General features: G+C 45.3%; 1 protein-coding gene and 1 long non-coding RNA gene across 2 annotated transcripts; one reads left to right on the forward strand and one right to left on the reverse strand.

Annotated features, from left to right (window-relative positions):
* Positions 1-13,236: 13,236 nt before the first annotated feature.
* LOC125492497 (uncharacterized) lies at positions 13,237-14,358 on the forward strand. Its single transcript, XR_007269098.2, has 2 exons — positions 13,237-13,536; positions 14,152-14,358. It is a non-coding gene; the product is annotated as an uncharacterized LOC125492497 (long non-coding RNA).
* Positions 14,359-16,777: 2,419 nt separating this feature from the next.
* Positions 16,778-19,842, reverse strand: LOC130589874 (uncharacterized). The gene is made up of 4 exons (XM_057391498.1): positions 19,557-19,842; positions 18,668-18,786; positions 17,756-18,149; positions 16,778-16,965 (listed from the first exon to the last, which is right to left on the reverse strand). Exons 1-4 carry the CDS (start codon positions 19,840-19,842, stop codon positions 16,778-16,780), a joined length of 987 nt encoding a protein of 328 aa, XP_057247481.1.
* Positions 19,843-20,368: the final 526 nt, after the last annotated feature.

Raw genomic sequence — 20,368 nt, forward strand, 5'->3', positions numbered from 1 at the left:
AACCTGAAGTTGGGAGTTGTTGTATTACCTTACTAGTTTCATACTACGTAAAATTTGGCGCCGTCTGTGGGGAGACGCAACAATGACTAATTGTCACTCATCCAATGTTGCTAGGAACAGAAGTTTCAGGATTCAGGTAGAGGATATGGTGGATGACGAGAGGCCACCCCGAGGACGGAACAGGCACCATGCTGCCGTTCATCTCGAGGGAAGAACTGCGACCCCTGTCATCCAGGAAAACCTTGATCGTCCATTGACAGCTGGTCACCTAGAAACTGTCTTAAACGACTTCCAGACCAGAATGGCCGCTGTTATGGAAGAGCAGATTAAGAACAACATGTTGTTCTGTCAGATAAGCCCAGGAAGGGACGCTGCTGAGCCGCTCAAAGAAAGGTCTCAAGAAGGTCGTCCAGGGACCAGCCGGCCACCACGGCCAGAGTTGTCCAGGCCGCCTTCTAAGGGAAAGCAGCCAGCTGTTAGCGAGTCAGGGAGGAAGATGGAATGGAAGCTGGTAGTCCGTCCAGGAGATAATATTCCTCCTACTGGTCATAAGATGGAGACGCACGCTAGAGAGTACCTAGAGGCCAAGAGGGCTGCTGCTCTTCAACGTTCAGCCTCCGATCCAGTATTGAAGGAGTATCGTAGGGAGTACATACCCACTAAGGGTCAGGCTGGGGAACTTCAGATGAATTGGCCGACTCCCTTTCGGTCAGAATCATGGAGTCTCATTCTTTCCCAAAGGTTAAACTCCCAACGATCGAGCCTTTTGATGGTACAACAGATCCAGACAATCATTTATCAGCTTACAAACACCAGATGTGCGTCCAGGGTGTGGATGAAGCTACATGGTGTAAGAACTTTCCGGCCACATTGAAGGGAGTGGCGCAGAAGTGGTTCAACAATTTACCTCCTAACGAAGTGAACAACTTCACTGAGCTTAGTATCTCGTTCACTAGCCATTTTGTGGCAAACCGTCAAGAGCAGAAGACAAGCATGCATTTAGGAAAGGTAGTTCAAGGGCCTAAAGAAGCCTTAAGGAGTTAAGTAAAGCGGTTCAATTTGGAAGCATTGCAGATCCAAGATATGAATGCTGGAGTGGCGTTTGACGACTTCATCCGAGGTCAAAGACTTGGCAGCTTTACGTTTGATTTAGTGAAGAAGAAGGTAACAACCTTAATAGAGGCTCTGAAGGAAGCCGAAGCATTCGTCCATGATACGGAAGTTTGTGCAGATGCCAAACAACCGGAAGTGAAGAAAGCTGAAGAGGCAGTTCAGCCGAAAAAGAGTCTCCCCAAGAAAGCTGAAACTTGGGCGATGACTTCAATGACCACCTCGTCCAAGAGGAGCAGGAGGTCTGAGCCACAGCCTCAGTTGAGCCCATAGAGTTCAACAAAGATCAGTATTCCATTCTCATGGAAATTAAAGATCAGCATGAATTGAAGCGGGCAGAGATGAAAAACCCTACAGAAATAGGGACAAAAGTAAGTATTGTCATTTCCACAAAGATTGTGGTCATGAGACGAATGAGTGCAAGCATCTCAAGAGAACGTTGGAGGATTTGGCCCGAAAGGGAAAAATGAACTCTTATCTACCCTCGTCAGGAAGGAAATTCAGAAAAAAGATAATCGTCAAGGGAGAAGGAAAGATGACGAGAGTACTGATGAAGATGTTGTAATGGTAATCTCTGGGGATTCGCAGCTGGAGGTCCAACAACTCGCGGCCATAAAAACTATCTGAGGGAACTCAGCCAGGTGATGCTCACCAATCAGGCAGAGGCTGACCCTTTCCCCAAGATAGTGGTCAGTGAGCAGGATCGGGGAAAGATAAGAACCCCTCCTGACGATCCGCTGGTGGTGGAAATGAAGATTGCTAATCTCAGGGTGCGATGGATCCTGATTGATACAGGAAGTTCCACCGACATCATCAGCGCGGATTGTCTTTCAAGATTAAGGTTTGATGAAAAAGAATTGGTTCCAGTAAATCATCCGATCATTGGTTTGGGGGGGGGGGGGCAATTCATCCTATGGGGACGGTTACCCTACCCGTCAGAGTTGGAGACAAAGAAGCTGCGAGAACACTTTTTCTGAAGTTCCTGGTAGTACGAGATCTGACGGCATACAACGTCATCCTCGGACGACCTACCTTAAATCAGATCAAAGCTGTCATTGTTACTCACCTGATGCTCATGAAATTTGAGTGTGATAATGGGAAAATTGGGTCTTTGTATGGAGACCAGCAGGCGGCAAGAGAATGCTATCTTACTACATTGAGACCATCATCATGGAAGGAGAAATCAGAACGGCCAAAGGCCATAGAGGAAGAGCCAGCCGAAAAAGTGAAAGGCCATATAACTGAGTTGAAGCATGAGGTAGAGAAAGCACAGGCAAAGCCTCTTCAAGAGGGCAAGCCGTCAATGCTCTTACCCAGCAAGAAAAGGAGGTGTTTGGCTATCAAAGAAGAGAAGAATTCATCCGATGAAGTTATGGCAATTATGAGCTTGGGACTAGAACGTCCAAAGCCAGTAGAAAGCCCAGTGGAAATCTGTTTAAGACCACAGCGTCCGGAGAGGACATTGAAGATTGGATCCGTCCTGAGTTCTAAAACTAAGGACGCCTTGGTTGCGTTGCTGAAAGAATTTGAAGATGTTTTCGCCTATACTGTGGAAGAAATGCGAGGAATAGATCCTGAAGTTGCAGTGCATAAGCTGAACATTGAGCCAGGGCAGAAGTCAATCCGGCAAAAGAAGAGGCATCTAGGGCCGGCTATAAATCAGGCCATTGACCAAGAGGTGCAGAAGCTGCTCAAATCCAAGTTTATCCGCGAAACCTATTACCTGGATTGGGTGGCAAATGTGGTAATGGTTCCCAAGCCGAATGGTACTTGGAGGATGTGTGTTGATTACACAGATTTGAACAAGGCTTGTCCTAAGGACAGCTTTCCACTGCCCAAGATTGACCGGCTGGTTGATTCTACAGCAGGACATGCACTACTTAGTTTCATGGACGCCTACTCAGGCTTTCACCAAATTCCTATGTGGCCGGATGATCAGGATAAAACCTCTTTCATTACTGAAAAAGGGCTATATGGCTGGCTTCGGATGCCCTTCGGCCTGAGGAATGCGCCGGCACCTTTCAAAGGCTCATCAACACTGTTTTTCAGCCGCAGCTTTGGAAAAATATGGAGGCTTATATTGACGATATGATCGTCAAAAGCCCGGAAGAAAAGGATCACTTGGAAGATTTACGAGAAACCTTCATCACCTTGAGAAAGTACAAGTTAAAGCTCAATCCGCAGAAATGCGTATTCGGTAGTACGGGAAGTTTCTAGGGTTTTTGGTCGATCACGAGGGATTGAGGCCAACCCTGACAAAATTCAAGCAGTTCTGGATATGACTTCGTCGTCCAAAGTCAAGGAAGTTCAGCGTCTGACGGGATGTCTGGCCGCTCTTGGACGGTTTCTATCAAAATCAGAAGATAAGTGTCATCACTTCTTTGCGACCATAAAAAAGAATGCAAAGTTTGAATGGCCAGAGGTAGCTGAGAGAGCACTTCGGCAATCACCTAGGCTAATCAGCCCGGCCGAAGGAGAAAAACTGTATGTTTACCTGGCCGTGTCCCCATTCGCGGTAAGTGTTGTTCTCCTAGCTGAGAGAGATTCAGTACAAATACCCGTTTATTTTGTTAGCCATGTGCTAAAGGACGCAGAAGGTAGGTATTCGTCAATTGAGAAGTTCAGCCTGGCGCTGCTAATGGCCAGCCGGAAGTTGAGGCCTTATTTTCTTGCTCACAGTATTCTAGTCTACACAGACCAGCCGTTAAGGCAAGTATTTGCATAAGATGGAGCATCCGCCGAATGTTGAAGTGGGCCGTTGAGCTCAATATGTTTGATCTGACGTTGAGCCCCGAAAAGCAATTAAGGGGCAAGCTCTGGCGGACTTTATTGTAGAGCTCACCCGGCCTACAGTAGAAAACGTCAGGACCGCAAGGGAAAGAGGCATTGGACCCTAATGGTGGACGGATCATCCACTCTAATGGATGTGGAGCCGGATCATTTTCCAGTCACCAGAAGGGGACAAGTTTGAGTATGCAATGAAGTTCCAATTACAACAGAGTATGAAGCTCTCTTAGCCGGCATTAGAATGTGCAAAGCGGCTGGAGCCCTGGAAATTGAAGCAAAAACTGATTCTCTGTTGGTGGTCAGCCAAGTGAATGGAGATTTTGAATGCAAGGAGGCGTCTATGAGTAAGTATATGAGCTGATAAAAGGAGGTCAAGTCTTTAAACGATTCGTCCTAGATCAAGTGCCAAGATCTGAAAACCATCAGGCTGATGCTCTTCCAAGCTAGCCAGTTCGCTGGGGGGATGTGCCTAGAACGTTTCTGGGAGGTCAAGGCGGCCAAGAGCATTGATGCCAAGGAAGTCCTGTTTCTTAGCCGAGAAGATAAGTGGATGAGCCCCATTATTGAATATAAGAAGACAGGCGGTTGCCCTTGATCCTTCTAGAAGCTAAGTATGTGAAGGCTAGGGACAAGTGGTTCGAGTTGTGGAATGAAACTCTGTACAAAAAATCCTTCAACCGGCCTCTTCTCAAGTGCATCAGTAAAGGATGGATTGGACGTTTTGAAAGAATTGCATGAAGGCGCTGTGCTTCCCACATTGGGGGAGGGCTTTAGGAGAAAAAGCTCTAAGGACTGGCTATTTTTGGCCGACCTTGAAAGGACGCCTTGCTTTACGCGAAGAAATGTGATAGTTGTCAAAAGCATGGCAACATCTATCAGAAGCCTCCAATTACTTAACTCCAATCCTTTTTCCTTTCCCTTTGCTAAATGGGGAATGGATATTCTTGGCCCTTTTCCTATTGCTGCCGGCCAGAAAAAGTTCGTAATAGTAGCCGTCGACTACTTTACAAAATGGGTGGAGGCTGAAGCACTGAGAGGCATTACCACCAACGACGTCAAAGGGTTCATCTGGAAGAACCTCATCACAAGGTTTGGTATGCCCCAGTCCATTGTCTTTGACAAGGACCACAATTTGAAACACCCAAGCTTCGTCAATGGCTGGCCGATCAAGGAACAGGCTCACTTTGCTGCAGTGGCTCATCCACAAGCTAATGGGCAGGTCAAGCTTTTAATAAGATCTTGTCGGCCGGAATCAAAAAGAAGTTAGATAATGCAAAGGGATTATGGGTCGAAGAATTAAGTTGGTCTTGTGGTCAATAAGAACAACGGCCAAGAACTCAACTGGAGAAACCCATTCATGCGGTATATGGCTCAGAGGCCGTTCTCCCATTGAAGTTGAGGAACCAACTCTGCGAGTATGATGTACTCAGAAGATGCCAATTGGGCTGCTCTTCGGACGGCCTTGGATCTAGTTCCTGAAGTCAGGGCAAGCGCTGCTGAGGATGCAACTCTACAAGCTAAGAATGGCTAGAGAATTTAACAAAAGAGTTGCAAGGCGGCCCTTGAAGAAGGAGATCTCTTCCTGAGAGAAGATGGAAGCAGTAGGCCGAGCTAAGAGCTGGAAAGCTCACTCCAAATTGGGAGGGACCCTACAAAATCGTCGAAGTGGTTCAGAATGGCACCTTTTGTCCGGAAGGAATGGACGGACGTTCTATTCCTAGGACGTGGAATTCTGATACTTTGAAAAAAATACTTTGTTTAAGATATCTTGAGAAAGTGTAATCTTTTCTTAGTACATTGCAATGAAAAAAGTAGAAATGTATACATGTATCTTACTTCCGTCAAGCAAAATTCATATAATACAGTTCTACTTCCTCTTATGACTGTCTCTCTGTTTGATTTATTTGCTTAAGTTAAAATACATACTATCGTCCAAAGCTAACTAATAAAACAGAGCGGCGAGTAAAAACACCTTCTATTAGGAGATCGGCCAACATGTTATCATCCTAATATGGATAAGTACATAAAATTGGCCAACAGTTTGTTTACTTAAAAAGTTAAACATCTCCTAAACAAGGTCGCTGGAATTAGGACGCCTTAGTAAAGGAATCCTACTTTCCGTCCAAAAGCCATAATTAGAAATAACAGCCTTAGTCAAGGAACAAGTTATTTCACAAATTACAAAGATGGACGGGTTACAACATCTTCATAAAACGTCCAAGTTATTTAAGCAAATTATGGTCTTGTTCCTTCTTGAAACAGGAAGGTCACTAAGACCTCCTCGTCCAAGAAGGGGGCATATAGGGACCTAATTTATTAAAATAACTAAGTCTTTGTCCACAACGAATGATAGCCAAAATTAGGCCGAACAAGTTATTAACTTAACAGTTTTTAACTCACAAGTTTTTAACTTAGGCAACTGATAAACGTCTTATAATTCGGCCAAAAAGAGCCATTGGATCAGATGAAGTGTGTTAGGACGAATTGCTTTCGTACTTAGGCATAAATATTTGATCAAAACAAGGCGTCTAGTGCATGAAAGTATAAAGCATTGGAAATGGAAAAAGATAGCTCTTTTATAAATAGAAGAAAAGATTACAAACTAATCTAAGAAAAACTACAAAAATTACAAGTGGCCTGCGGCCAAAATGGAGAACAAGAAAAGTTAGGCTTCCGGAGGAGTGCAGTTCTCTTCTCCTAGGCCTCGTCCTCTTCTTCCTCTTCATCTTCTGAAGATTCCTGGAAGACGTGAGGTTCCTCTCCTTTAATGTTAGCCTTGTGCAGGCTCTCCTGAAATTCTAGCCGGCGGACATATCTGGGGATGTCCAGTTCCTCGACCAGCATTTCGAAGGCCAGCCCGGCCCAGTTTTTCGAAGTATTGATCACTTCGTTCATTGCCTCCTTGGCTGCCTCCTCCGTAGCCTTAACCTCCTCTTGCAGCGCTTGGTTCTTCTCTTGGAGGACGAGATTCTCTCTGAAAAGCTCCGCGGCCACCAGCATGCTGAGTTTCTCTCGTCCTTGAGAGAGCGTTCCAGATCAGCTCTCTCGTCCAAGAGCTCGGTCAGCCGAAGTAAGTAGGTCTTGTTCTGGGACTCTAGCTCGGTCGACCGTTTTTCCCAAGCTATCTTAGTCTGCTGGTGCAACACCTCTTGCTCGGCCATGGCATACTGAGCATGGTCGGCTGCTTTCATCACGTCCTGGACGAGCTTTTTATTCTCTTTTCTCAGCAGCCTCACCCAGTCCTCCGTGATCATGCTGCGAGCAAAGAGCTATCAAAGGGAAGACGAGGATGAGTTAGGACGAATGTAAAAATTAAGAAATACACCAAGTATTAAAAGAAGCGTCTAGAAAAAAAAGCTTACCTCAGCAGCAAGTTGAGACATGTAGCTCACATATCCTGACGAGGCTCCCCTCAACCACTTGATGTAAGGCTCAGGGAAGCACTTGAAAAGCTCAAGTTTGAGCTTCTCACGATCAGCCAGAGTCATCTTCGAGAAAGCGGCCGAAGGATCGTCGTCTGAAAGTGAAGGAGAGCGCTCAGGAGCCGGCCCTTTTCCTTTATCTGAAAGAGGAGACTCGTCAGTAGTATTTCGAACTGGGAAAACCACGGCTTGTTTGTTGGACGGACTCATCGGACGCCCGCCAACGCGTAGGGTTCTAACTATGTTCGAATAGTAGGACTCACCAGAGGATCGGGAGGCCATACTGAATGCCTCCGGCATCTGGTCCACCAGCTTGGCGACTGGCCCAGAAAATGCGGACCCGTCCCCAACCGCGTCCGGCCGGGAAGGCTGATCCTCTGCTCCGTCCAAATCGACAACTACGTCCGGTTGATCAGTAGCAGGTGGGCCGGAAGGCCCTGTGTAGGTTACCAAGGCCAGCTCATCGGCATCGGCCTTCGGAATCTCCTCCTTGGCCGGAATGTCGATCACGACCTTGGGAAGAGGCCGTGATGGTTTTTTCTTCTTGGCCGTGAACCCCTTTGTCTTTTTGGGGGAGGAGCATCACTGGTGGTGGCCGGTCTCTTCTTGGCTGCCGTCTTCTCAGCCAGCACCTTGGACGTTGGGGCATTTTTCTGAATAAGTTGGAAAAATGTTAGAACATAAAACAGAAACCAGGAGAAAAAGGAAGACGTCCCAAGTCAACCATGGACGTCCTGTCCTTCGAAGAAGGAAGGCATCCAAATCAGTCCCGGACGTGCTGTCTTTCGAGAAAGGAAGACGTCCAAGATAGCCATGGACGACCTGTCCTTCGAGGAAGGAAGGCGTCCAGATGAGCCTCGGACGATCTGTCCTTCGAAGAAGGAAGACGTCCAAACCAGTTATGGACGTTTTGCCTTTGAAGAAGAAGCTCGTCCAGCCTAATGCTGGACACTCTGCCTACCGGAAGAAGGAAATCGTCCCGAATTAGCTTTGGACGTGCTGCTCCACAAAGAGGGAGCCCGTCTAGCTAATTCCGGACGTATTGCTCTTTGAAGAGGGAGTCCGTCCGTACATATGTTTGGACAATCTACCCCCTGAAGAAGGAGCTCGTTCAAAAAAAAAAAAAAAAAAAAGAAAATTCTAAGTATACTAGTGTATCCGTCCTCTTTTTCAACACCGGATTTGCTGAATTCCTTCCAGAGGGAATCTGCGAATCTGGACGAGCTCATGTCTCCTATCCAAGACTTCTTCAGTTTAACTCTGGCCGAATCTGCAAATAAGAAAGAAGGAAGAGGCTAAGATTAGACAAATGATAATTAGGACGGGAGTTCTACTTGGAAAAAATAAAAGTATTATACCTCTATTCTCGGCTTGCCGCAAGCCGGCAGCGACCAAGAAGTTATCATGGTATAATATTTCTTTGAAAGGGATCCAATTGTACGGGCCCTTAAAAGAAACGTTGTCAATGGAATACTCCAAAATTCTAAAGTATTCCATCATTTCTTCAGCCGAGTTACTCTCTAACTCTAAGTAGGAAGCCATCTGTCCAGTGTTGGTGTTGCTTCGGCTGAAATAGCGAAGCCGTCTAGCAACCGCTTCATTAGGCGCCTGGACGAATAAGAATTCGGCCTTCCAGGAGTGCATCTTGGACATTTTATCCCAAGACGTCAGGAAGCCCTGACGGTTGCACACGCTGAACCAACTTCCTTCAACTGTTTTAGGAGCTTTGGAAACATATTGGATTTGAGAGAAGGCGGCCAAAGAGGGATCCACCCCCTTTAGCTCGCAAACGGCCAAGAAAGTAAGGATGTTTTGCCATGAGTTTGGGGCAAGCTGATTGTGCCCTATGTTGTAGTAATGAAGGAGTTGGTTGATAAAAGGATGTAGAGGAAAGCGCAAGCCGGCATCTAAGGCAAGACGATAAACAACGAAATGGCCCGAAGGGGCACTAAATATGGTCTCCTCTCGGCCAGGGAGGACGAAATAGTAGCCCGACATAGGCATGGCCACAGAAAAAGGCCTAAGGTCGGAACCTACCCGTCCCAGCCGAGAGTTATCGGCCAGGATGAATCTAGGGTCGGAAAGAGGACCTAGCCGACGCCTTATTCACAGGAAGTTGTAGACGGCTCCTCCGAATCGCTAGCCAGATTAGAAGAATCAGTCTTATTCGACTCATCAGAAGCCGTCCTTAGTTTGGACGGGCTGGGATCGGGAGAACCTCGAACATCGGATTCCTCCTGGACGAGTTCAGGAGAAGGATTTGGGTTTGCAGGACGAGCGCTTTGGACTTCTCGCTCTCCATCAGCGGGAATCCGTCCAGTAGATGCCTCCATTTCTGAGCTGGAGGCCGGCAGGTTAACTCCTCATCTGATACGAGTTGTTTGCTTGACGCGCGCCAGATTACCCTGCACAGGTAAAGACTAGGTCGTCTGGCTTTGCCGTCCATGACTAAAGAAAAAGAATGCATGTCCGGCCGAGATAGGTCCAACTCTAGAAGATACCGAGGAAGACAGGCCCTCTATTGTAGGGTTAGTACCAACCCTTGAGCGGCCGGGATTGTTCGATGAAGAGGACGAATCCATTTTCCTAAAATATGCGTGAAAATACAAGGAAAAGAAATAAGGAAATACTTGTAGAGAAAGTTCGGACGAATGTCAAGGACGAATTGAAATCTCGGACGAATGGAGTAGCAGTTTGCAAGAGCTTGGACGGGAGTAATTCCTTTCTCTAAAAAGCTCAGTAAAAATTGCGGAGTCTCTCTCTCTAGAAAATTTCTCAGCAGTGTTAAAATGATTTCAGAAACGACAAGGTGGAAATACCACCCAAACCTCCAGGGTGGTCCCTTTTTTGCAGGTTGCTGATCGGAGTTCAGTATCGGGATCCGAGTCCAATCATTGTTGCACAAGTCTCCAAATTAAGAACCTGAAGTTGTGAGTTGTTGTATTACCTTACTAGTTTCATACTACGTAACACTTTTGTGAAGTTCTTGGTAGTACGAGATCTGACAGCTTACAATGTCATCCTCGGACGACCTACCTTAAATCATATCAAAGCCGTCATTGTGACTCATCTGATGCTCATTAAATTTGAGTGTGATAGTGGGAAAATTGAGTCTTTGTATGGAGAACAGCAGGCGGCAAGAGAATGCTATCTTATAACTTTGAGACCATCATCATGGAAGGAGAAATCAGAACAGCCAAAGGCCATGGAGGATGAGCCGGCCGAGAAACTGAAAGGCACAGGCAAAGCCCCTCCAAGAGGGCAAGCCGTCCATGCTCTTACCTAGCAAGAAAAGGAGATGCTTAGCTATCAAAGAAGAGAAGAATTCATCCGATAAAGTTATGGCTATCATGAGCTTGGGACTAGAGCGTCCAGAGCCAGTAGAGAGCCCAGTGGAAATCTGTTTAAACCTAGAGCGTCCGGAGAGGACGTTGAAGATTGGATCCGTCCTAAGTTCTGAAACCAAGGACGCCTTGGTTGCGTTGCTACGAGAGTTTGAAGATGTTTTTGCTTATACTGTGGAAGAAATGCCGGGAATAGATCCTGAAGTTGCAGTACATAAGTTGAACATTGAGCTGGGGTAGAAGCCAGTCCGGCAAAAGAAAAGGCATATGGGGTCGGCCAGAAACCAAGCAGTTGATAAGGAGGTCCAGAAGCTGCTCAAATCAAAATTCATCACGAAACCTACTACCCGGATTGGGTGGCCAATGTGGTCATGGTTCCCAAGCCGAATGGTACTTGGAGGATGTGTGTTGACTACACAAACTTGAACAAGGCTTGTCCTAAGGACAGCTTCCCGCTGCCTAAGATTGACCGGCTGGTTGACTCCACAGCAGGGCATGCACTGCTTAGTTTCATGGACGCCTATTCAGGCTTTCACCAAATTCCTATGTGGCCGGATGATTAGGATAAAACCTCTTTCATTACTGAAAAAGGGCTATATGGCTGGCTTCGGATGCCCTTCGGCCTGAGACTCATCAACACTGTTTTTCAGCCGCAGCTAGGGAAAAATATGGAGGCTTATATTGATGATATGATCGTCAAAAGCCGAGAGGAGAAGGATGACTTGGAAGATTTAAGAGAAACTTTCACCACCTTGAGAAAGTACAAGTTAAAGCTCAATCCGCAGAAATGCGTGTTCGGCGTGGTAGCCGGGAAGTTTCTAGGGTTCTTGGTCGATCAACGGGGATTGAGGCCAACCCTGACAAAATTCAAGCTATTCTGAATATGACCTCTGCGTCCAAGATCAAGGAGGTCCAGCATTTGACGGGATGTCTGGCCTTCTTGGACAGTTTTTATCAAAGTCGGGCGATAAGTGTCATCACTTCTTTGCGACCATAAAAAAGAATGCAAAGTTTGAATGGACAGAGGAAGCTGAGAAAGCGCTTCAGCAGGTTAGAGACCATTATCGGCAATTACCTAGGCTAATCAGTCCGGCCAAAGGGGAAAAGATGTATGTGTACCTAGTCGTGTCCCCATTCGCGGTAAGTGTTGTGCTCCTAGTTGAAAGGGACTCAGTGCAAATACCGGTGTATTTTGTTAGCCATGTGCTGAAGGACACGGAAGGCAGGTATTCGTCAATAGAGAAGTTCGGCCTGGCACTGCTAATGGCCAGCGGAAGCTGAGTCCTTATTTTCTTGCTCACAGTATTTTAGTCTACACTGACCAACTGTTAAGGCAAGTTTTGCATAAAATGGACGCATCCGGACGAATGTTGAAGTGGGTCGTATAGCTCAATATGTTTGATTTGTCATTCGAGCCCAGAAAAGCAATTAAGGGGGAAGCATTGGCAGACTATATTGTAGAGCTTACCCGGCCTACAGTAGAGCGCGTCCAAGACCCGGCTGAGGGAAAGCGGCATTGGACTCTGATGGTAGATGGATCGTCCACAGCCAATGGTTGTGGGGCTGGTATCATTTTCCAGTCGCCGGAAGGGGACAAGTTTGAATATGCCATGAAATTTCAATTCCAGGCTTCAAACAATGAAGCAGAGTACGAAGCAATCTTCGCCGACATCAAGATGTGCAAGGCGGCTAGAGCCCTGGAAATTGAGGCAAAAAACAGATTCTCTACTGGTGGTCAGCCAAGTGAATGGAGATTTTGAATGCAAAAAGGCTTCTATGAGCAAGTACATGAGTTTAATTAAAGAAGAAATAAAGACATTGAAACGATTTGTCCTAGATCAAGTACCAAGGTCCGAAAATCATCAAGCTGATGCTCTCTCCAAGCTAGCCAGTTCAGCTGAGGGGGATGTGCCTAGAACAGTGTTCTGGGAGGTCAAGGCGGCCAAGAGCATTGATGCCAAGGAAGTCCTATTTCTTAGCCGAGAAGATGACTGGATGAGCCATATTATTGAATATAAGAAGACAGGTCGGCTACCCCTTCATCCCCTAGAAGCTAAGTATGTGAAGGCTAGGGGCAAGTGGTTCGAGTTATGGAATAAAACTATGTATAAGAAATCCTTCAACCGGCCTCTTCTCAAGTGCATCAGTAGGAAGGACGGATTGGAAGTTCTGAAAGAATTGCATGAAGGAGCTTGTGCCTCCCATATTGCACTAGTAGAAAAATGACGATTTGCGTCGCACTGAAACGGAAACGACGCAATAACGTAATTTGCGTCGCATGCAAGGAGGAGTGCGACGCACAACATGGGTACGTGAGCACCAGTACGAGCTATATGCGTCGCACGTGCCTCCGGTGCGTTGCAAAAGCTCAATGTGCGTCGAACCACCTAGAGCATACGACGCAGATCGTCTCCTCTGTGATAAAAAAAATTCGCACTATGTGCGTCGCACTATCCTATGGTGCGTTGCAAAAGAGTAAATTGCGTCGGACCCATGGTCCCATCCGACGCAAGCCCACAGCCCACAACCCACAATCACTTAACATTACCTGCCCTCTCCTCTCACCCTCTAACCTAAAACTCATTCTCATCACCCTCTAACCTAAAACACAGATCCTATCACTCTCTCTCCTCTCTCTCACTCTCACCCTCTCTCTCTCTCTCTCTTAACCCTCAAACCCTAAAAAAATTCGAGCAGTGTCAAATGAAAAAGCGAACAACAAAATTGAAAAACCTTCGTCCTCTATTATTTTCGAACAACGAAATACTCTTTTTCAAGTGAAAAAGCGAAAAGCGAACAAAATTGAAGAACAAGACAACGAAAACCACCATGGATGGTTGGGTCGCATGCTCTCTCCTCGAAAACTTTGATAGGTTTGGTTTTGTTTTCACAGATCTACAATTTCGTTTTTCATTTTTTCATTTTGTAGATCTAATTTCTGTTTTATTTTGGCGTTTTTAATTTTTTCAGATCTTATTTAATGTTTTAATTATCAGATCTGAAAATTCATTTTTTTATCTTCAGATGTGAAAAATTAAAACGTTCTAGATTCAGTTAATGCATCTGAAAATTATGGCCTTCTGTATTTTTACTTTTTATATCTGATTTTTTATTTACTATTTTTTTGGCGTTTATTCTAATCTACAATTTCGGTTTTTTTTTTACCGATCTACAATTTCGTTTTATTATTTTTTTCATTTTGTAGATCTAATTTCTGTTATATTTTTGGCGTTAATCATAGTCTATTTTTCGTTTTTAATTTTTTAGATCTTATTTTATGTTTTAGTTATTAGATCTGAAAAATTCATTTTTTCATTTTTTCATACTCAGATGTGAAAAATTAAAATGTTCTAGATTCAGTTGATGCATTTGCAAATTATGGCCCTCTGTATTTTTACTTTTTATATTTGGTTTTATATTTTTTTTTTCGCATTTATTCTAATCTAGGAATTTTTTTAATTCTCTGAAATTCTTATTTTCATTTGCAGATTTGTGTTTGGTTCTTCTCGTCTTCTTCGTCGGAATATGTCAAAATATCGGCAGTGCTTCGTCCTCGATTAGTTTCATTTTAGTTTTACATATTTTTCTACATTTGCAATGTAATTTTTTTATATATAGTTTACATATTTTCGTCTCTCATTGTAAATTTTGTAATACATATTTGACATTATTAATATAAAATACATGTTTACTAATGTTGGACATTGCCTATTCACATTTCCCTTAAATTCTTTACATTATTAATTTTCATTTAGTATATGAAAAAAAATAAATAAATATATAAAGCTGAAAAAGAGAAAATGCTGATGGAAAATGTTGGCATCTGCGTCGCATGCTGGGTTTTGTGCGATGCAGATTAATGCTGTTGGAAAATGCATGATTCAGGCTGCTTTGTTGGTATTTTTAATAGCTATCTGCGTCGCACCTTGTGTACTGTGCGACGCAAATTGGTCATTTGCGTCGCACCGTATGCTACGTGCGATGCAAAACGTTAAGTCATCTGCGTCGTTTCCTGATACGACGCAGATCACTTATTGGTCATTTGCGTCGAGACCTGTGCCGTCGGACCTATGTCCGACGCAAATAGGTGTCCCAGGTGCGACGCAAATCGTCGTTTCTCTACTAGTTGTGGGGTAGAGCGTTAGGAGAAAAAGCTCTAAGGACTGGCTATTTCTGGCCGACCTTAAAGGAGGACGCCTTGCTTCACGCAAAGAAATGCGATAGTTGTCAAAAGCATGGCAACATCTATCAGAAGCAGTCCAATTACTTAACTCCCGTCCTTTTTCCTCTTCCCTTTGCCAAATGGGGAATGGATATACTGTTTCCCTTTCCTATAGCTGCCGGCCAGAAAAAGTTTGTGATAGTAGTCGTTGACTACTTCACCAAATGGGTGGAGGCTGAAGCGCTGAGAGGCATTACAACCAACGACGTCAAAGGGTTCATCTGGAAGAACCTCATCACAAGGTTTGGTATGCCCCAGTCCATTGTCTTTGACAACGGACCACAATTTGGAACACCCAAGCTCCGTCAATGGTTGGCCGATCAAGGAATCAGGGCCCACTTTGCTGCAGTTGCTCATCCGCAAGCTAATGGGCAGGTTGAAGCTTTTAATGAGATTTTATCGACCGAAATAAAAAAGAAGCTGGACAATGCAAGAGGGTTATGGGTGGAAGAGTTACCAGTTGGTTTTGTGGTCAATAAGAACAACGGTCAAAAACTCAACTGGTGAAACTCCGTTCATGCTCATCTATGGCTCAGAGGCCGTTCTCCCTATTGAGATTGAGTAACCAACTCTGCGAGTGATGATATACTCAGAAGATGCCAACTGGGCTGCTCTCCGGACGGCCTTGGATCTGGTTCCTGAACTCAGGGGAAATGCGCTGCTAAGGATGCAACTCTACAAATTATGAATGGCTAGAGAGTTCAACAAAAGAGTAGTTAGGTGGCCATTGAAAAAAGGAGACCTCGTCCTGAGGAAAATGGAAGCAGTTGGCCGAGCCAAGAGCTAGGCAAGCTCACTCCAAATTGGGAAGGCCCCTACAAAATCGTCGAGGAAGTTCAGAATGACACCTTTCGTCTGGAAGGCATGGACGGTCGTTCTATTCCTAGGACGTGGAACTCTGATAGTTTGAAAAAAATACTTTGTTTAAGATTTCTTGGGAAAGTGTAATCTTTTCTTAGTACCTCGCAATGAAAAAAGTAGAAATGTATACATGTACCTTGGCTCTCCGTCAAGCAAAATTCATATAATATAGCTCTACTTCTCCCATATGATTGTCTCTCTGTTTGATTTATTTGCTTTAGTTAAAAATGCATACTATCGCCCAAGCTGACTAATAAAACAGAGCAGCAAGTAAAAACACCTTCTATTAGGAGATCGACCAACATGTTATCATCCTTATAACGATAAGTACGTGGAATCGGCCAGCTTAGAAATAAGGTCGGCTGGAATTAGGACGCCCTAGTAAAGGTCGGCTGGAATTAGGATGCCCTAGTAAAGATATCCTACTTTCCGTCCAAAAGTCATACTTAGAAATAACAACCTTAGTAAAGGAATAAGTTATTTCACAATTTAACGAAGATGGACGGGTTACAATAACCTTCATAAAACGTGCAAGTTATTAAGCAAATTATGGTCTTTCTCCTTCTTGAAACAAAGAAAGGTCACTAAGACCTCTTCGTCCAAGAAGGGGGGCATATGGAGACCTAATTTATTGCAAAATAACTAAGTCTTTGTCCAATGACGAATGATAGCCAAAATTCAGGTCGAACAAGTTATTAACTTAACATTTTTTAAACTTATAATTTTGAAACTTATGCATCTGATAAACGTCTTGAAATATGTTTTGAACTATTCGGCCAATGAGAGCCATTGGATCAGATAAAATGTGTTAGGACGAGTTGTTTTCGTACTTGGCATAAATGATTGATCAAAAACAAGGCGTCCATTGCATAAAAGTATGAAGCTTTGAAGATAGAAAAAGACAACTCTTTCATAAATGATAGAAAGGATTACAAACTAGTCTAAAAAGTACAGAAAGAAATTTAAGACAAAAAAGTACAAAAAACTACAAAGTACAAGTGGCCTGTGGCCAAGATGGAGAATGGGAAAAGTTAAGCTTCTGGAGGAGTGTTATTCTCTTCGTCCTGGGCCTCAACTTCTTCTTCCTCTTCATCTTCTGAAGACTCCTGGAAGACGGGGGGTTCCTCCCCTTTAATGTTAGCTTTGTGCAGGCTCTCCTGAAATTCTAGCCGGTGAACATACCTAGGGATGTCATCCTCTTCGGCCAGTATTTCAAGGCCTGCACGGCCCAGGTTTTTGAAGTTTCAATCACTTCGTTCATAGCCTCCTTGGCCGCCTCCTCGGTAGCCGTAAGCTCCATCTTCAGCACATGGTTCTTTCCTCGGAGATAGCGGTTCTCTCTTCTGAGTTCCGCCGCGGCCAGCAAGGCCACATTCCTCTCATCCTGGAGAGCATCCTTCTCATCCAAGAGAGTGGTCAGCCGGCGGAGATAAGTCTTGATTTGGGACTCCATCTCAGCTGACCGCTTTTCCTAGGCCACCTTCGACTGCTGATGCAGTAACTCCTGCTCGGCCATGGAAAACTGGGCATGGTTGGCAACTTTGGTAACGTCAGTGACGGGTTTTTTGTTCTCTTTCCTCAGCTGCCTTGCCTAGTCTTCAGTAATAAAGCTGCGAGCAAAGAGCTATCAAAGGGAAGACGAAAAGTATTAGGACGGTTGCAAAAATATTAAAAAGAAAAATATATACCTAAGTATAGAATTCAAGCGTTCAAGAAATAGAGAAGTTTCTCAAACCCTTGATGTAAGGTTCAGAGATGCATTTGAAAAGCTCCTGCTTGAGCTTCTCACGATCGGCCGACGTCATCCTCGAAAAAGCAGCCGAAGACTCATCGTCCGAAAGAGTGGAAGAGCCGGCTGGAGCTTCCTCAGCAATTCGCCTTTCCCTTATCTGAAAGAGGTGACTCGTTAGTATTTCGGACGGGTATAACGACAGTCTGACGGTTGGAGGGACTCATTGGTCGCCCGCCGACGTGCAAGGTTCTAACTATGTTTGAGTAATAAGACTCACCAGAAGAACGGGAGGTCGTCCTATATGCCTCCGGCATCTGGCCTACCAGCTTGGCGACTGGTCCATTATAAGCCGATCCGTCTAAAGTCGCGTCCGGCTGAGCTGGCTTAGCTTCTGACCCGTCCAGTTGAGCAACTGCCTCTGGTTGCTCAGATGTAAGAGGAGGAGTCTGGTCGATGGGGCCGGCATAAGGAATCATGGCCCTCTCCTCTGTAGCCGGAGACTCATCCTCAGCCGGGATAGAAATCACCACTTTAGGTGCCGGCCGAGAGGGCTTCTTCTTCTTGGCCATGAAGCCTTTGGATTTCTTGGGTGGTGGTGCCTCACCAGTTGTGGCCGGTCTTTTCTTGGAGGCCACCTTCTCCGCCAACGCCTTGGACGTTGGGGCATTTTTCTGAAAAAGTTAGAAAAAATGTTAGTCAAAAGAGAAGATGAGAGAGAAAGGAAGGTGTCAAAATTATCCTGAATGTTCTTTGAAGAAGGAAGACGTCCAAAGTATCCCAGGACGCTCTGTCCTTCGAAGAAAAAGGTCCAGAATAAACCCTGGACGTTCTGCTCCACAAAGAGGGAGCTCGTCTAGAAGTCAATTCAGGACGTTCTGACCTTCGAAGAAGAAGGCCGTCCACAATAAACCTTGGACGTTCTGCTCCATAAAGAGAAAGCTCGTCCAGAAGTCAATTCAGGACGTTCTGACCTTCGAAGAAGGAAGCCATCCAGAATCAATCCTAGACGTTCTGCTCCATATGGAGAGAACTCGTCCAGGGGTAATTCAGGATGTTTTGCAGATATAAAGAAGGGCCCCGTCCACACATTTATCTGGACGACCTGCCCTTCAAAGAAGGAGCTCGTCCAGCAGCAAAAAAAAAAAAAACAAAAAAAAAGAAGAAAAAAGAGAAATTTCGCTAAGTATGCCAGTGTATCCGTCCTCTTCTCAGCGCCGGATTTGTTGTACTCCTTCCAGAGGGAGTCTGTGAATCTGGCCGAACTCATATCTCCTTTCCAAGATTTTCTGAGTTTTGTCTTGGCCGAGTCTGCATAAGAAAAAGAAATATAATTGAATCATGGATATAGGACGAGGCCATTTACTTAGAAATTATTGCGAAGTATACCTCTATCCTCGGCCCGCCACAAGCCGGCCGCGACCAGGAAATCGTCATTGTAAAACATCTCCTTGAAAGGGATCCAATTGGACGGACCCTTGAAGAAGACGTCGTTGATGGAATACTCCGAGATTCTGAAGTATTCCACCAACTCCTCAGCTGAAGTACTCTCCAGCTCCCGGAAGAACGCTGTTCGTCCAGGATTGGTAGCAGCCCGGCTAGAGTAGCGGTACCGTCTGGCCACCACCTCGTTTGGTGCTTGGACGAACAGAAACTCGGCTTTCCAGGCATGCATCTTGGACGTCTTGTCCCAAGACGTCATGAAGCCTTAACGGTTAAATACGCTGAACCAGGCCCCATCTACGGTTGTGGGAACCTTGGAGACATAGTGAATTTGGGAAAAGGAGCCATGGACGGATCAACGCCCTTAAATTCGCAAACGGCTATGAAGGTTAAAATATTTTGCCATGAATTTGGGGCAAGTTGGTTAAGTCCTATGTTATAATAATAAAGGAGGCGGCTGATGAAGGGGTGCGATGGAAATCGCAACCCGACATCTAAAGCCAGCCGATAAACAGCGAAATGGCCAGCAGGAGCACTAAGGATAGTGTCCTCCCGGCCAGGAAGAACAAACCGATACCTCGGCATGGGCATGGCAGAAGAAAAATGTTCAAGGTTGGGACCTGCTTGTCCTAGCCAACCGCTGTCAGCTAGAATGTATCTAGGGTCAGATAAGGGGCCAAGACGACGCCTTATCTCGGAGGAAGTTGTGGAGGGCTCTTCTGAGTCGCTAGCCGAGTTAGAAGAAGTTTCAGCTTCGTTCGACTCATCTGAGGCCGTCCTTGGTTTGGACGGGCTGGGGTCTGGAGAGCCTCGAGCATCGGATTCCTCCTGGACAGTTTCAGGAGAAGGACTTGGGTTTGCAGGACGAGCGCTCTGGACTTCTCCCTCTCCATGAATGGGAATCCGTCCAGTTGATGCCTCCATTTATGAGCTGGAGGCCGGCAGGTTAACTCCTCGTCTGATACGAGCCGTTTGCTTGACGCGCGCCAGATTCCCCTGCACAGGTAAAGACTGGGTCGTCTGACTTTGCCGTCCATGACTAAAGAAAAAGAATGCATGTCTGGCCGAGATAGGTCCAACTCTAGAAGATGTCGAGGAAGACAGGCCTTCTGTTCTAGGGTCAGTACCAACCCTTGAGCGGCCGGGATTGTTCGATGAAAAATCCATTTTCTTAAAATATGCATGAAAATACAAGGAAAATAAATGAGGAAATACCTGTAAAGAGAGATTCGGTACAAATACCCGTTTATTTTGTTAGCCATGTGCTAAAGGACGCAGAAGGCAGGTATTTGTCAATTAAGAAGTTTAGCCTGGCGCTGCTAATGGCCAGCCGGAAGTTGAGGCCTTATTTTCTTGCTCACAGTATTCTAGTCTACACAGACCAGCCGTTAAGACAAGTATTGCATAAGATGGATGCATCCGGCCGAATGTTGAAGTGGGCCGTTGAGCT

This window comes from Beta vulgaris, chromosome 8, assembly GCF_026745355.1.
Source record: "Beta vulgaris subsp. vulgaris cultivar EL10 chromosome 8, EL10.2, whole genome shotgun sequence".
Taxonomy (NCBI): Eukaryota; Viridiplantae; Streptophyta; class Magnoliopsida; order Caryophyllales; family Amaranthaceae; genus Beta; species Beta vulgaris.

What these genes read in the sequence shown, in the direction of transcription:
- LOC130589874 (XM_057391498.1), bottom strand. Translation starts at nt 19,842, where the DNA reads ATGGAGGCATCAACTGGACGGATTCCCATTCATGGAGAGGGAGAAGTC. An exon ending in ATACATTCTAGCTGACAGCG is followed by an intron (nt 18,787 to 19,556) that starts GTTGGCTAGGAC and finishes TTTCTTATGCAG; the next exon opens with ACTCGGCCAAGACAAAACTC. An exon ending in GACGACCTCCCGTTCTTCTG is followed by an intron (nt 16,966 to 17,755) that starts GTGAGTCTTATT and finishes TGGGCCGTGCAG; the next exon opens with GCCTTGAAATACTGGCCGAA.